The following is a 17,702-nucleotide window of genomic DNA, read 5'->3' as shown; positions in this document are numbered from 1 at the left end:
TTATGTAAAGTTGATGTAAAGTCGACAAAATCTGATTTTATCTCATGTTTTAATTAGATGTGAGTCCCATCTGGTATTATAGCTGTTAATATAGCGACTATCATTAATCATAGTTAATCACGATATTTTGATGGATTTCATTTTGTGTATTTGTTGTATTAGGTCCGTTTCACTTGGGTGACGGCGATCCGATGATAGGAACTGAGCGACGGAAAACTTCATTCAGTACTCCTCCGGCCAACACTACTACTTGGCAACAACAGTTTATGCAACAGGAGACCCAGCCAAGTGAGTCAATAATTTAGAATATAATTTGTAGTTCTTAAAAGGTTGTAGTACGTTTGCTGATTATTTGATCTTAATAATTGGCAATCGAGTTTAAAAGCATTAAATGTATCGGCGACGATACGATACGGGTTTGCTGATGGCGTAATAGCTATTAGTCTGTATGGACCATAAAGTTAAAATACCTAGCGGAGTAGAGCAACAATCTCGAGCTGTCAAACAAAACCGAAATTGGTTTTCATCTGTATGAAAAATATGTGAACGTATACTTACACAAGCATGATTGAACATGAATTCTATGAGATTAAATTGTCAACGTGCGGCACGTGCCGACTGGGCGTCAAAAAAAGAGTGCTGCTGTCATGTATCACACGTCTCTTTTTACCACGCAGTGTTACTGATATTGACATCTCTCTTGCTCAGGCCTTTGTTTCTCTATTCCGCTAGGTATATTAACTTTATGGTATGGACTGTGATGCGTCGCGTGCGGTATAGAGGAATAACGTCGTATTTTTACACTTTTTTGTTGGTAAACTTTGATGTTGAGATGCAACATCACTTAGCGAAGATGCATCCGTCGGAGCGCCCGCCTAGCTCACTCATAAACCTACTAAGGACAGTGTCTTTAGTAGGTTTATGAGTAAAGACACAGAATAGATAATAAGCTAAAGATACCTTTTAATGAAACACAGCACTGCGCATTTTGACGAGCTATTTTAATCTTGTCTGGGTATTATAATATTGAAACACTTACGGATTTTTTTGCGGAGCACTTTTATTAATCCCGACGTTTCGGCTGCTTTACAGCGACCGTGGTCACGGGTGGACTAAGGTGACAGTGGTCCAATTCATTGAAGTTCTTCAACTACCCGAAGATTCATCAATTTTTGTTTGCGTTCCGATCTACGCAGAACAAACTCACTGTGTCTTGAAGCCGAGGTGTTCTAGATTTGTGCTTTAGTTTGTTTATCACTGGATCCCAACTAGATGGCAGCACCCAACCATCTTCGCGGTTAAAATTAGGGTGTTTTTTAAATTTGTATGGCCTCGCGTATGGGTACTTGTCTGTGTATACAATGGTCATATCTACAATACGATGTGATTTTTTTACAGACGGCGACGACGGTTCGGCGGCGACGTCGCCCAACAGCGGGCAGGCGATGGCGGCGCAGCTCAACAACATCCGACTGAAGCTGGAGGAGAAGCGGCGGCGTATCGAGCTGGACAAGCGGCGCGTGGAGCTCGCCGCCAGCAAGCAGCGCCAGCAGCTCGGCCAGCAGGCTTTCCTGCAGGCCGTTACCAGGGTACGTTTATACAGCTAGCCCGACGTATCCGTGTAGCAGGGTTAATGTATTCGCATATTATACCAATTCTCCAACTTAACCCACAGGCCACAGGCATAGAAACGTAAGCTAATATAGCTAGCTATATTAGATTACGTTTTTGTGATCATTATGCCAGGACATTAGAGTGAATTAGTCAATTTAGACCGCATCGACAGCCAGTCGGTTGCTCGTTAGTAAATTAACTCCCAAGTAAATCAACTTCATAAAGCTGAGAAATCAATGCGATACTGTGAGTTGGTTTGGGTCGACTCAATAGTCGATATAATGTGCGAATATCTTTATTTTGTACCACATACGATTAGTTTGGTAGTATTCACAATTCCCATTCGACCCAGAATTGATAACTTAATGCTATCATTGTCAATTCCGAGTTGAATTACGCATTATGAATCGGGCCCCCGAAACACTTAGTTTTCAATTTTGATTTTTTTTTACTTTCCCTCTCATAATATTTGTCTCGGTAGATAGAACCCAAAAAGCAAAATTTCAAAAATTTGTTGTTCTAATGATATTCTTTCAATTGGCATGAATATTAGATCGAGTCAGAGTTTATTTGATTGTATATCTACTGTTGAGTGCTTTTTTATTGGAGTGATCATTGACATATTTAGAGGTTTACCTCTATTAAGGTATTTGGATTTTGGGATGCGTGTGGTAGATAGAAATGAGAGCGCTAATGTTTTATTTTTTAAGATTATAAGATTATATTACATGAAATATTACGTACAAAATCAATTAGCAACACCTTAAAACATATTTCGCAGGATATGAGGAAAAACACTCTAGGTTTCATTTCAATTACATCTTTGTCCCGACGAAAAATAAAATGTTTTGTATTTTATTAGGACGCATTTTTGCAATACCAGTTGGCCTCTTTGGTGAGTGCCTGGTTCGAACACATCAATAGATATAGATATTATTTATTATCTGTTACCGTATTTTGAATTAAAAACATTTCTATACAGTTTATTCACATGCTTATTCAGCTTTCTATTATCGCAATAAAGTTAGACCGCAAGTCATTCGAGCAGTTCTATTGACAAGGGAAGTAGTCATTTCTTTTTTCTAAATAAAGGACTTTATCGTAAAATCATCGCGACTTACACGTGAAGTAGGCTTTGCATTGTAGATATTGCAGCTTAACTTTATAAAATCATTTGCGTATATTCCGCGTTATATATTTTTTTATTCCAAATGTATTCCTTCATATTTATAAAGATAGTTTTGATCTTTTCACTCCCATATCCATGTTCATGTTGAGGAACTGTATAAATGTGATTTACTTTCAAAATTATACTAACACGTTGCACAGTAACTAACATGAGATGTTACATGTAACTCGTTTTACACCTATACATAGTTTGTCACGTGTTCATGACGCCCGATAACATTAGTCGACGCATTATGGTTAATCAAGCTTATTTTTTATAAATATTATAAATCCATGTTACATAAAACATTGTTCACAATTCACCGTCACTTAGTATAATACGTACCTACTACAAGATATTAGGTATTGATATTTAGCGCAACAAACCGCATTGTATAATGAACACGTGACGTAGGCAGTAGACACATTACGCATGCGACACAGGCGCTCGCGTATTCTCACTTGAGTATATTTTGAAATGATTGCGAGTGTACTTACGTAAAGTACAGTTGCAATTATTATTTAATTGTGGTCACAAATGTACGAGTATGTACTGTCACAGACAACTGTGATTCGCATCTGCTTATGCTCTACTGAGAATGTTCGCGAACGTTGTGTGTTCGAACTTGTTTGTCGGGTGGTGGTTGCACGTTGATAATGTTACAGGGTAAGGGCGCGCGAACACCCGCAGACGATGGCCCGGCCGAGTCACAGTCGGTGAGTATCTGGTTTTTGACATTACGCAATGATCAACAACTAATAATTATATACTCATTTAGAATTCATAATTACTAAAATTATTTCTTATTAATATATAATTGCTTTTAAAGATGCGCGACAGCGTAGCTGCCGCAGCCAGGGAAACACAATGCCCGTATATATCTGATGATATCAATTTAATTTGTTAATCGACATCATTAATCAAATAACGCAAATAAGAGACAGTCAGTTTGTTATTGAAATTTTCGTAATTAAAATACGCAGGATATTTGTCTAACACGTTAGTTATTAAACATAAGTAACATGTTAGACAAAATATATTCTTCTTGCCTGAAATTCTGATACCAAAATTCATTGCATTTTGTCAGTACCATGTGTTTGAGTAATTTAATCAGCATGAACGTAAATAAATGGCATGTATGATGTAACACAACACAAGTTTTGTAAAAATAACTGAAATATTCCAAAAGCTGCATGATTTATTTTAGTAATTATTAAAAATAACATTAAATATGTTTTTTAATTTTGTATACGTCTATTATTAAGAATGTCAGTTATTGAAATTAAATGGAAATTATTATCGCTATTTAATTATGATTACTTTTTAGGACATATCGGATTCTGCGAGTCAAGCTGCTGACACCGTGGCATTAGAACAGTACCAACAATCTATTGCGAAGTAAATAGTTTCAATTATTTTCAAAAATATTAATATTGTACCAAATATTACACTCCTTTAATTAAATGCCTGATCATTATTACAGAATGAACTCCAGCCTGCAAGATATACAGAGTGATATCGCGAGGCTAGCTAGTCAACAGAGTCAGCTGCAGCAACAGCAGCAGCACCACCTCCAACAGCAGCAGCAGCAGCAGGCGCAGCAGCTTCAGCAACAGCTCCAACAACAGCAACTGCAGCTCCAGCAGCAGTTGCAGCAGCAACAGCAGCAGTTGCAGCAGCAGCAACAAGCCAAACAGCTGTTTCAACCTCCGTCACAATTACCACAATCGCCTTTTCAACAACAGTATCAACCGAACATTCCACAACTGGTAAGTATCAATGCTCAAATATAAATACTAACTCACGGGTTGCGGGAAACGCTTTGCGACAGTCCGCTTCGCAACAAGAAAAATCTTATTCACGTGAAAAATAAAGACTGATCCCTAAAATTTAATAATAAATCAAATTACACAAGAAAGTAATTCTAGTAATAACAGAATGGAATTATTAATTAAATTCTACATAAAATGCAAAAAATTTAAAATTAACTGCACCGACGCTAATACACCCACTAAATTGCAGCACAGCCAATTCAGCTCACAGCACAATGTGTCGCGGCAACCGCTCAACGCATTCGGCTCCTCACCACACATTCCGCGCGACTTCCATCAGAACCAACAGTACGAAAACACGCAACAGAACGCCCAGCAAACTGTCCAAAACAATTATCAGTATCGGTATAGGGATATAGACCAAGAGTTTGGACGGCAGCAGTTCTATTTGCACGACACGCCCGCACAACCCCAGAGGAAGACTTGGGCGCAGCATGCACAGCAGCAGCAGGAAAATGCGGAGCTGCGAGGTTGGCAGGTAGGCTTCGCACACTTTTATTCTCGGATACGCCTTAAACTCGATGTTATCATTACAAACTTTCCATTCCATTCTGGAATGTGCTGGAAATGGGCCTCCTATCGGCATTGGTATCGGGCACATTTGCTTGAATGCAAAAGTGATTCCTGGTATTTTTTTTCGTTGTATTTATCTTTAATTTCAAAATTTTTAGCTTCATCAACAAAACCACCAGCCCCAGCAGTACCAGCAGGCGACGCCCGAGCCCCAGAGGACGTGGAAGTCGCCGTCGCCCCAGCCTCCTCCCGAACGAAATTGGAATCCGCAAGGTTTCGTTCTCCACGATAGAACGAATCAACCCTTCCAAGTGCACTACAACTCCGATCGATACCAGAACGGTACCGAAAACGCGCGAGACTCCCAAAACCACTTAAGCTACACTGTGATAAATGCCAACCAGTACGCGTCCCAGTCCCCGCCCCTGTCGAGCCCGCGGCGGTCGAGGACGCCGCAGCGGCAGGGCTCCCTGCCGGAGGTGCGGGGGCGAGGCGAGCCGCCTGTCAGCCTGCACCAGCTGCACGCGCCCGGCGCCGCGCCCGCGCCCGCCCCCGCCCCGACGCCCGACGACATGGAGCCGCAGAACATCTCCTTCATCGGCAATGCCGAAGACGACGCGCTCCGGCAGGGCATCAACAGACTGAACATCTCGTCGGGCACGCGGACCTACCGGATCCCGTCGCCGACGAGGCCCTCGCTCAGCAGAAACTCCTTCCAGCAGCTCGAAGATGAGGCCGAGCAGAACGAGAAGGGCTTCTACATATCGTTCGACAACGACCAGCCCAAGAGACCGAAGCCCCCCCTCCGAGCCAAGCGGGGATCGCCGAGAAAGGAGCGCAGCGAGTACGCGAGCCCGGAGCGGAGCCCCGAGAACGCGTGGGACGAGCGCCTGCAGCCCGAGGAGCCGTTCGTGGTGCACCGCAGTGCGGCGCGGGACGCGATGCGATCTGATGACGTTTCCGACAGAAGAGAAACGCCACCCAGAGAGCGACCGCAGCGCGTCAACAGCGCCGAGCCCGCCGCCTTAGTTATAGGCGAAATGAACCCTGACCCTGTAAGTTTTTACTATAATACTGTATGGTGTTTAGTGTGTTTATTAATTTAAAACAGATATTTATTTTTTATATTTAAATTCATTTTGTTATATCTTTGTTAACTTTTATATTAATGTCTTTGCTTGGATCTAAAGCATATTTGCGTACAATATTTCAGAACTCGGCGGAGGAGATGGAGCGTAAGAAGGAGCGGATCATGATGCTGTCGCTGCAGCGGCGGCAGCGGCAGGACGAGGCGAAGGCGCGGGCGGAGGCGGCGGCGGCGGCGCAGCGCGCGCGGGACTCCGCCGCGGCCGAAGTGAAGGCGGCGCGCAAGGCCGAGCAGGCGCGCCGACGCGAGGCCATCCTGCAGCAGTACAAGCTCAAGAAGGCGCTGGAGGAGGCGGAGCGGGAGGTACCTGCTTGTAATATACTCGTCGTAATAGTGTTTACTCCGATATAAATCAGTACTCTAACTAAATAAAGCATACGGATCTATTTAATATTAATGACGAGAAAATTTTGAACGCATATGAAAAAAGTATGTTTACTATTTAGCTACACTTCAATCCTAATATTTAGCCGTGTTTTAGCCTAAAATAAAACAGCCTTTCAATAGCAGATTGATTAGATACGTGCTTATACAGTATCATGTGACCTGTCTTCTCTGCCTTCTCCAATAAACACGTGTTTCTAGGGCAAAGTAGTCGACAAGTCTGATTACATGGAGTCGCTACGGAGCGGCGGCGGCGGTGGAGGCGGCGGCGGCGCGGCGCGCCTTCGCGGCAAACAGCCGGCGCGCGCGCGGCCCAAGACCATACACGTGGACAGCGGCGCGCTGCAGGCGGCTGAGGGCATGCTCGGCTCTAAACAGCCATCGTCTACTAACCTCACCGGTAAATACGGAATATCGCACGTAGGCCCACTTTACAACACAACATGTCACATGTTACACAATTTACGCGTCTAAAAAAACATAAATACGGTCGAATTGAGAAATCTCCTCCATTTTGGAAGTCGGATAAAAATGGGAAGAGAATGAAAAGATGCAAAATGTTACGAAGGCTCAGTTACCAGCGGGCTAGGCTTGATGTTAAAAAATATATTGCTTATAGTAATTCTAACTAGACCGTATGTTACAGTTACAAAGTCGTTTTATAAATCTTCTAAAGATTTATTTAAGTTGCGTAAAGTTTGAAAAAAAAAACGTAATTATCATCGCAGGGAACTTTTAACCATTAAAAATGTAACACAAGATATTAACGTAACACAGGAATCAGCTGGGCTTTTTTCCATATTTTAACAGTGTACAAAGGTATGCAAAGTGATATTTTGCATGTTTCCATCGAATAAGCTTGAACTGATTTAAATTTGTCCCTATTTTACTAGATGACACACGCTTGTATTTTTAATTTTTTTGCTAAAAGTGTTTCCCTGTCCCCAGCACCATCTGCTATTTTAATTTATTAATCCAAAGCCGTTATATTGTTGTGTTCTGTAAATTATTCTTAACTATTACAATGTAGATATTATTTTTTTGTACTAGGCCAGTTTTTACTGAACACAGCAATAAAGTACCTTCAGTAGATTTCTGATACAGATAACATGCTAATAAGAATTTTAAATGACGTTAAAATTACATCATAATATCTTTCTATTTGTGTCAACTTTTTGATTAGCTTTATTCTATGCAATAAATATTATTGACTATTGTTATCGTTCTGTTTTTGCGAGTTGTAAGTTTTTTTCATTATCCACCATGCGGTAGAGACATGTTAATAAAATTGCAATATTCTGTATTAGTAATCTATGGAAGTGATGTTGTAATACGCTATATTGTTTTGTTGCGGCTGACACTTGTGTTGTATAGGCACCATGCGCCGAGACTACTATCGCGGCTCCACAGACAACTTGGCGGATAGATCGTCAATGTACCGTGGTAAGTATAGGGACTTTACAAACGAGGATTAAAAAGAGAACGCAAATTATTGTACTTGAAAAATCTACATACAGATTCGCAAGTATACGTGTGTGCGCACAGCTCATGTACGCGTTAGACCTGGATAGCAAACATATTATTATTGCGTTTTCTTTTTCTATCTTTGTAGTTTTCACTTTACAATAGTGTTAAGTGCCAAATTCGAAGACAAGTAACTTGGGACATCTTTTCAGCCACCAGTGCGACGAAAAAAGCAGGTTGCAACATTTGAAGTTTTGCATTACATTTTGTGTAGCTCAGTGTTCCCTAAGCACCAATTAGATATTATGCATATCAATAATTATTATGTTGCAGGCGGATTATATATTTAGCCGTATTACATTACGGCTAGCCGTTTTGTAATGCGGCGTGTCGACGATTAGCCGGATTGTCATTAACTCATTACGATACGTTCTTCAATAAGGCGGCCCACGTTTAGCCGCATTGTACTCCCACTTAAATTGTGGGAATGATTGCAAAATAAAACAATGTTGAAAATGAAAATCAATTTTCCTTATTAGATGGTATTGTTGAATGCTATTTTGGTTAGTTTTGGTTGGATGCGCAGACCGGGCATAACGAGACGAATATTTCAATTGCCTTAGTTTTTTTTTGAATATTTTTTTTTTAATTAAATAAGGGGGCAAACGAGCAAACGGGTCAGCTGATGGAAAGCAACTTCCGTCGCAAATGGACACTCGCAGCATCAGAAGAGCTGCAAGTGCGTTGCCGGCCTTTTAAGACGGAATAGGGTAATAGGGGAGGGTAGGGAAGGGAAGGGAATAGTTGAGGGTAGGGAAGGGAATAGGGTAGGGGTTAGGGGATTGGGCCTCCGGTAAACTCACTCACTCGGCGAAACACAGCGCAAGCGCTGTTTCACGCCGGTTTTCTGTGAGAACGTGGTATTTATCCGGCCGAGCCGGCCCATTCATGCCGAAGCATGGCTCTCCCACGTATAAAATTTATATAAAGTTTATTTTTGATTGCGTACAGAATTTTGTCTCGACCGCCATGGCCACTTTCCTTGTGAATTCCGAAGATCCCAGTACTATTCGAGTATTACCCATGGAGCAGTATTTTGATGCTTTAAAATCAAATAATCTTCATCGGCCACATTCCGCCGAACACCAGAATCCATAGCCACTTTAGCAGTTTTGATGTGCATTATACCTAACCTCTAAAACTTCACTATTTTCTTTATTTAATTCAATTACAATTTCGCAATTTAGCATCACACATTCCGTATCCAACGCCATTGTTTTTGTTATGACATGGGCAGCGCCACGAGTGTTAAGAAACGGAACTAAAACAATATTGTCAATTACGGACAATATTGTCATTTTTGAAGTTTTCGATACGGTCAAAGGGCATGCGTCGCGGGCATGCCACACGTTCGCTGTTGACTGCGCTATAACGCATGCCCTTGACGAACAGAAAATGGCACAGTGTGGACAAAGCTATTCTTTCGCTTTCTTACATAACGGCTAGCCGTATTGAATAACGTATAGCGCCGAATACATTCCGGCGATTTTTTATTCAGCCGTATTCAATTCGGCTAATCGTCGACGCCGACGACAAAACGGCCCTTTTTTTGAAAACGGCTAGCCGTAATGTAATACGGCGAATTATACAATCCGTCTGCGACATATATTCTGTCCTTGTGTTTTTGGTTTGCTTGACACATTCCAACTATATTATGTATTAGACTTGTCACTTGAGTTTAATGTATGAACTTTCAGGTTATACAATTTTGATTATTTTAGGAAGACTTCAAAATAAAAAAAATTTAAGCTGTATAAGTTATTAATATATGTAATAATGGCTTAATAATTTATGAATGGGCTGATAAAATAACACTTCATATCTTAACATTCTGACATTAATAACTATTTATTCATTAAATAATCGTTTATAAAACACAAGGAATCTAGTTTTTAGGAAACTCTTTTACATTTTACACGTTGACTGCTTTGACACAAAAATACAATTTTTCTTTCTATACGTCAAAAATTATTCCAATAATATCTGTTTGCACGTATTCGTTTCCAAAATATAAAGCCTCAAAAATGCTACTGCATTAAGGCAAGGTACGATATGCATTTTAGCATTGTGGTTCGTTCTTCATTATTATCGATTATTATATTATGTCATGCATTAAGATCATTATTGAAAAGATCAAATAAATCTTGATTACCATTCATTTGCCTGTTGTACTACCCCATTATGAACTGGTGGTTCACTTATGCCAAGTGCGTCTTCACTTCACAACAGACTGCATGTGATACGATCGCGTATCATTGAAATTTGAAGTATGTCGTAGTAATTGGTAAATAAATGAAACTTGTCATATAACATGCCAAAAATTTGACCGCATGCTATACGATCGCCTATCATTGAATTATGCCATAGTAATAACTAATAAGTAAATGAACCATGTCATATAAACCTACACATTGACCGCATGTGATACGATCACGTGTCATGGATGTATGCCATAAGTCCATAACTGTATGCCATATGTCACCGCATGTTCATAGACTCGCCGGTGGACGAGCGCGGCGGCATGTCTCCCAGCAGCGCGTCGAGCGGCCCGCTCGGCCGGCGCGGCTCGTGCAAGACCTCGCGAGGTGAGTACGCCCTGCCCGGCCCCGCCCCACCGCAAACCCCACCCCCTTCGCTCTACTGTCTAACTGAAACGCTTCGCCGTAATGTGTTCACTTGCATTGCTTGTTTTACATTTTTTTTTAATATTTAATTAATTAAATGATATGAAACGTCTTTCATCGCAAAGAGATAAGATTTTTTGCAAGTGAACTCATAGATAAGTACTTCGTTTTAATGCGTAAGGTTTAATGCTGAAATTTTAAAACGGGGAAATTAATATGCTAAGTTAAAAACTCAAAATTAGTTTTAGCGCATGCGATAAAAATAATTTATAAATATAAAGATAAATTTTAAAAAGTAGTCAAAGAACGTTTATGTGCCAAGGTCAATGATTTCATAAACGATGGCACATCTTGGGAGTAGGATGGCTTCTTGCAAGGCTACTTCTACATTAATACATGACTTACGACTATGTATGTTAATATTTTATATTGTACTCGTATATAATATTAGGTTACAAAATTGTAAACTATATTTTAAAAAGATAGAAAAAGTGAGCCCCGTGCGAGTTTCTTACGCCGGTTCTTCTTGCCGGGTTAGTTCCCGAACCGGTGGTAGGCACCATGTAGGAAATTCTGAAAACATTTATTTTAAATTTATTCAGAAATAAAACAATTTTGATTTTGATTTTTTTTATATTGTCATGTAGATTACGTTAAGATGTTTTTTGAGTTTTTAGCTAAGGCAAAATATTGACGATATAGTTTTTAGACGTTTAAAAATTATATTGTCGCGATGTCTCTTCCTGAATGACAAAACATGTTTAAGGCTGCGTTTCCACTGAAGCGGAGCGGAGCTTAGAGGTGCCCGAATAGACCAATCGTGCTATTCCAGCGGAATGACAGCGAAGATTTCGAGGATGGTGATTAGTCAATTCGGCACCGCTAAGCTCCGCTCCGCTTCAGTGGAAACGCAGCCTAAAGGCGGTTATGCGACTCGACATCCCCGTAGACAGCTTGTTTGACATTCGTAGATGCTTTGGTCTGTATGATTTATTTTATTTTAATGAGTTTATTATATATGTGTACTATTTCAGCATTGCATAGATTGGTTGGATTCACCCGTTGCGAGCTTACATACTACTATATATTATTTGCGTTTTGCGAACCCAAACTAAGCCGAGAGGTTTGAGCTTCACCCCGACAGATCCCTAGACCTTCCGCGCATTTGAGCAACTGGTTCCAGTATCATACGAGCGAATCGTCATCGATTCGCGTTTTTGTTTTGCCTCTATATCTATGTAACGAGTAAACCGAGAGTTCGCTTGCGATCGCTGCATGGCCGCGACGCTCGACCGCTGTAACACTGTAACATTGTAACATAACCGTTGCGTTCGCCCGCATGTTGATTGCGTGATGATGTATAGGAAATATTTCAGAGCGTGTGAATGATGAACCACAGTCGACACGTGGAAGGTCTAAATATTCCACTTACCAGAATAACTTTAAGGCGGGAAGGAAATCTAGCTCTCTTATGAACTTGTGCGGTAAGACACGTTTGAGTAAACACCGTGTATGTACACGCTTCACGTAGCCCGGTGTCGTTTGCTTTGGTGCGTTGGGTTTACGTTGCAGCAGCCGGGGGATGGTTCATGGCAGTAACATAACATAGTAACAATAAGTGGCATTATCCTTAAGGAGGCTTTACAAAATTAATAAACCCCACTACAACTAATTCTAATAATATTCTTTTATCGTGAAATGTGTCTGTCGTTTTTTATATTGTATCAACACTTACTCTACACTGTGTCAACACTGCTGTATTATTTTTCTATGTGAATATTTATTTTGAATCAGAATGTTACTGTTTTCTTTTCGCCTGACCATTCCCCTTCTGCGATTTTAGCACACCGATTTTATTTCTAGAACTATATTTCATATTTGTGTACTATTTTTACTACTGGTTGTGGTTCATTTTATATTGGTCTATGGTTGTGCATGTTCTGGTTTTCTTTTCTCTTGGTGTTGGTATGACGTCGTTTTAGATTTTGTTTCTATGGTTTCATGGGCTTACGGAAACATTGTCTTATGGTTGTTCGTCTATAATAACTACGTAATAATATCGTTTATAGTATTATGAATTTATGACTATATCAATATAATATATATTGTACGCTTAAGCTGCGCTGTGAGATTAGGATATTATAATGAGCCGTTAGAGTCTATTTAAAGTAAGCATAAAAACAAGTTCGTTCAAAATATATTTTTATTCTAGTAATAACATAATTATTTAGAATATCTAGTGCTTTTGTAGTTCGTGGTTCTATTAATTTTGCGATAGTATTGTTAATTGTTATTTATTAGAGTCGAAAGCTTTGCAAATAGTCGCTTGATGTTGCGTACAATAGACCTTATTATTATACATAATAAGTTTTGTAAGATTATATTATGTTATGTAGCTGATTTATTGTAACGCAAAATTTTAAGTCATAAAATCTCGTCATATTTTTGATTCAACGATTATTATAAAAATATTATAGAAACAAACTCCTTATTAAATATCTTACCAAAATATTAAATTCTGTGTTAACTTTCTTGAAAAATTTCTTGGGCAATTTCAAAGTTACTATCTAAAACATCACATCTCTTCTAACAACGCAAACGTAAAAAAATACTAAGAACTAATTTAGTATTAGATATCAATTACCCATTAAATAAAGGTATCTTAAATAATAATAATGGCCGTTTTTTAATTTTATGTTTTATTTTGCTTTGGTTGTGGGATTTTATATACAGCTTCTTTAAGATGCTCGTACATCAAGTATTGTAAATCTAATATAATATTCATATATATTATATAGTAAATAGTAAAGTAGAACATACTCATTGAATTTGTTAGATTTATTAAATCAATTTTTTAATCTTAACCTTGAAATTTTGAGTCCTTTTTGGCATACGTAATTTTTTGTTTCGTAAAAATAATATCTTGGAGTAGATAGTAGTAGAGGGCGTGTTGTAAGCGTGTGAGGTGCGTACAGACTCGGGGCTCGGGCGCGCGACTCCGCCCCGGCGCGCGGCGTCGCCAGGCCTGCGCGCGCTGGGCTCGCCCGCGGGGCCCGGCTCGGGGCCCGGCTCCCTGCCGGGGGCCCTGCCCGGGGGCATCGGCAAGCGGAGGCCCACCCATGACGACAACTCCGACGTCTCGTCCACGCACTCCTCCATCATGGACTACTCGGGTGAGTGTTATTATTTATTCAAAGATAGATTTAGAGAATTAATAGAAGTTAGAGATGTTAGTTTAGATTATTAGATTTATGATTCAGGTTAAGTGACAATAAAGGGATGTTTAATTATTTTTGTTTCTTTTTATAAGCGAGCTTTCGAGAGAGACGTAAAGGTTTATGAAACGTTTTTATAGGTAGTTAGATTCACGTTGCGTCACGTTGCGCTTCCCGACGAGGTCATGCCGACACGTTTAGTTTAAGGCATGGTGTGATTTTCGTTGAGCATTCTAACAAACAGTTTTTGCATTTGCCTTGGCTTTGTCACTAAAATGTAAATGTTTACATCACCATGAAGTCACAAGTAACGCATCATCTGCAGTTCCATTGTTTCACTTACCAAAATAACATTTTTTGTATACCTAAGATTTTTTTATTATTAATACTATAATATAATTGGAGCAACTTATTCAAACCAAAATTACATTACCTAATGTACAGATTTTACAGAATATTCAATAAACAATTATTCTAACAATGATTTTATCCATTTTTATAAATTTTCTTAAATTTTCAGCAAATGTGATGAGTGATGACTTATTAGGCCAAATGTAAATTCTACATAATATTACTGAAAATATTTTTATTAATTGAATTTAAAAAAATATACAAAACATTCGTTTTGATAGTAAATTCAAAATCAAATTATTTGAAAGCCATAGTAGGTACCTAAATGTTGTCTAGTTGTTTGAAGATAAATGTTTTAGTTTATGCTTCAAGTATTTGTGGTTTGAGTAGAATCGGTTAGGTTAGTGGTAGGCAAGACTTACGATTCGCAGTTCTGTCAGATTTGAATGTAGGCAAATGCACTATTGCTTAGTAGTGATACACAACTAAAGGTACATTTTCTCCCAATATAATAACAAGCCGTAAAAATATTACGTCTCTTGCGTAATAAAATATGCAATAAACCACCTTGAAATGTGTATCTGCCTCATAGCTGACGGCCCTGTATGTTCATTGTTCACGCACACAACCTAACGCCCCGTACCCCCCAGGTCCGCGGCTATACAAGCAGCCGGCGACGAAGTCTAACCGCGGCATAATGCTAAACGCGGTGGAGTACTGCGTGTTCCCCGGCGCCGTCAACGCGGAGGCCAAGCGGCGCGTGCTGGAGGAGATCGCGCGCTCCGAGAGCAAGCATTTCCTCGTGCTGTTCCGCGACGCCGGCTGCCAGTTCCGGGCGCTGTACAGCTACTGCCCCGACACGGAACACGTCACCAAGCTGTACGGCACCGGCCCCAAGAACGTCAACGATCGAATGTTCGATAAGTTCTTCAAGTGAGTTCATCTGGATTGAGTTGGCCCGTTGACGGGTAGCAAAATTATTAATGTGAGAGGATAGCGTATTGGACTATTCGAATCTTTGGCAATCGATATAATTGAATTTTGGATAAAAATACTATAGCAACTCTTGTGGTTTTCATTCTCAGAGATGATAAGTTCTTCTAGATTCATTCGTCTGCCGACCACCTTTATACGTAGTAACGAAATAATATTTTTGTTTCAGATACAACTCCGGTAGCAAATGTTTCTCGCAAGTCCACACGAAGCATCTGACGGTGACGATCGACGCGTTCACGATACACAACTCGCTGTGGCAGGGCAAGAAGGTGCAGCTGCCCAGCAAGAAGGATATGGCGCTCGTGATATAGGCGCCGGGCGCGGAGACACGTATCTAGTCGCAGGCGGCAGTCGAGTCGAGCCTTTATTTCTATGCTTTTAGGGCGAACACTAGGCGGGAATCGCGAGAGGGTCGCATCCGCAGCTGTTGTACGCAACAGTGCGTACGCGACGCACGCGCGTTCCGGCGACGTAAGCTAGCGTATCTCGGTAACGGCCGTCCACTTGTCAGATGGTACGTTAGTGCTTGTGCCTCGAGACCGCAGGTTCGCCTGTGTCGTTTAGTTTGTAGACCCGAGGCCGATCAGACGGGAACTCGAATTTGTTTTACACCGTTCACACGATACGATATAAAGTGCTTTAAAGCGATTTTATCACAGTTTTATGGTAAACGTGTTTTAACGTAATCGTCGCTTTAATAGGTTCGCATCGGCTTAATATGTAGTTAAAATATTCGGATTGTGTATAGATGTGTTTAATACGGTCTGTTTGTTGATATTGTTTTAGTCTGTATTAGTTTTATGCGTCCCGCGAGTGTCGGTTCGTTCGAGTTGTTGAAATTATTATTTTAATCGTGCTACGTTTTATAAAAAACGGCAAAGACATCTACAAAGACTTGTTATTATTTATAGATGAATGAATATGAGCAAATCTTAGAATCGTGTTTTCTTCTTCGCATGTGTTAATTCTGTTTGACTGTAATCTCCAAAACATTTTTTTTCTTTTGCATTTTTTTTTCGTTCCTGACAGTTTGCAATTTTATAAACTTTTCTGTTTATTTCAGGGGTAAATGTGCTTTCGATGTATCATGGTTTACACATGTGGAGAAGTTTAGGTTGTGTGAGCTTTATAGCGTCTAACTTTTGAGTAAAATCAACAGCAAAAAACTTTACTTTCTCTCTGTATGTTCACTTTCATACACTTGTACAGCTAGTGAATACTGGATAGGTATACACGCTAAAGTTTTTGGCATTTGATTTTTGCGTCAAATGAGGAGTGATAAGGCTTTATTGAGAGGCGGGACGAGAAGGGGGGAGGGTGTTTGCCATATGAGTTAGTGAGATGACGTGTGCGTTACAAGTGTATGTCTCAATCCCAACTCGTTGGCGGTGTGACAACTTGAAAGCTCCGAACTTGGTGCAATTCGCATATAAATTAACATTAACCGGTGATAACTAACACGTATATAGTAATACAGCTAGGTTTGTATTGTTTTTAAGTTGTTCGTTGTAGTTTTGTATCGTCAAGTTGTCGACCGCCGGCGCGACCGTAAGGATAACCGATTCACAAACTAATCTGTGCTTACTCTTAACGTTTAACTCATTAGTGATTATTTAATTGACTCGAAGTATGATTAAGTGACGCGTAAATGTTTTAATGACCTTCATTAGTGTTGATTCGAAACCAATTTTTTACCGCTTGTATAGCTAAAATAAGACGAGGCGCACTTACGCGGTAATCGTACTGCCTTAATCTGTAAATAATTGTTTTCTTTTTTTGTATACAGCTATTTATTAAAAGAATGTTAAACGAAAATTGATGAATGTCATTTTTCATTGTTCAATGATTGGTCATCAATTATATACTACCGATAGTGTATGGTATGCAGATATATTGTATTATTAAAAAGCATAACGAAATAATATTGAATTTCATATTAAATCTGTTGTTTTATTTATCATAGCTTAAGATTTTTTTATATTTTCGATTGATGAAGACAATATTCCGATCCGGAATTCAGAACGCTCGTCAGTATCATTCTTACAGATAGATCTGAGAAATGAATCTGAAAAAATCAGAATGTGTGTGGAGCATACTGATATCATATGGTATTCTGGTCTTTCTGAATTAATAATATGAATTCAGATTAACATTCCAGCTGTGTAAGGTCGGCCTAAATTTAAAAAAATTTAAGACGAGGAAACAAATGAAAGATAATAATTTACAATTGATTATTTTTATTTGCCTAAATATTTACAAGCAGCTAATATAAAACTAATTAAAATTATTTCTTAAAAATTTTGACATGGCTATGACAGTCGAGCATAGAAATTT

The 17,702-nt window shown here is 39.6% G+C and overlaps 1 protein-coding gene across 11 annotated transcripts in view; it reads left to right on the top strand.

Annotated features, from left to right (window-relative positions):
- The window catches only part of LOC121725578 (patronin), a 55,493-nt gene extending 38,184 nt beyond the window's left edge, over window positions 1-17,309 (top strand). For 3 of the 11 annotated variants that reach the window (XM_042112785.1, XM_042113019.1, XM_042112629.1), the window contains 15 exons: window positions 163-288; window positions 1,399-1,589; window positions 3,448-3,498; window positions 4,110-4,180; window positions 4,266-4,551; window positions 4,805-5,092; window positions 5,286-6,182; window positions 6,341-6,577; window positions 6,860-7,058; window positions 8,033-8,101; window positions 10,678-10,767; window positions 12,183-12,290; window positions 13,782-13,979; window positions 15,023-15,305; window positions 15,535-17,309. In XM_042112785.1, the coding sequence (XP_041968719.1) occupies window positions 163-288; window positions 1,399-1,589; window positions 3,448-3,498; window positions 4,110-4,180; window positions 4,266-4,551; window positions 4,805-5,092; window positions 5,286-6,182; window positions 6,341-6,577; window positions 6,860-7,058; window positions 8,033-8,101; window positions 10,678-10,767; window positions 12,183-12,290; window positions 13,782-13,979; window positions 15,023-15,305; window positions 15,535-15,679 (3,239 nt within the window). In that variant the 3' untranslated portion in view covers window positions 15,680-17,309. Of the gene's footprint in view, window positions 1-162; window positions 289-1,398; window positions 1,590-3,447; window positions 3,499-4,109; window positions 4,181-4,265; window positions 4,552-4,804; window positions 5,093-5,285; window positions 6,183-6,340; window positions 6,578-6,859; window positions 7,059-8,032; window positions 8,102-8,334; window positions 8,444-10,677; window positions 10,768-12,182; window positions 12,291-13,781; window positions 13,980-15,022; window positions 15,306-15,534 lie in introns of those variants that run through there. The other 8 variants (XM_042112705.1, XM_042112868.1, XM_042112937.1 and 5 more) reach the window with 8 other exon arrangements.
- The last annotated feature ends 393 nt before the right edge of the window (window positions 17,310-17,702 follow it).

The sequence above is a fragment of the Aricia agestis genome, chromosome 1 (genome assembly GCF_905147365.1).
Source record: "Aricia agestis chromosome 1, ilAriAges1.1, whole genome shotgun sequence".
NCBI lineage: Eukaryota > Metazoa > Arthropoda > Insecta > Lepidoptera > Lycaenidae > Aricia > Aricia agestis.
Note: the sequence above shows the minus strand (reverse complement) of the source record. Positions and strands in the feature narration are given on the sequence as shown.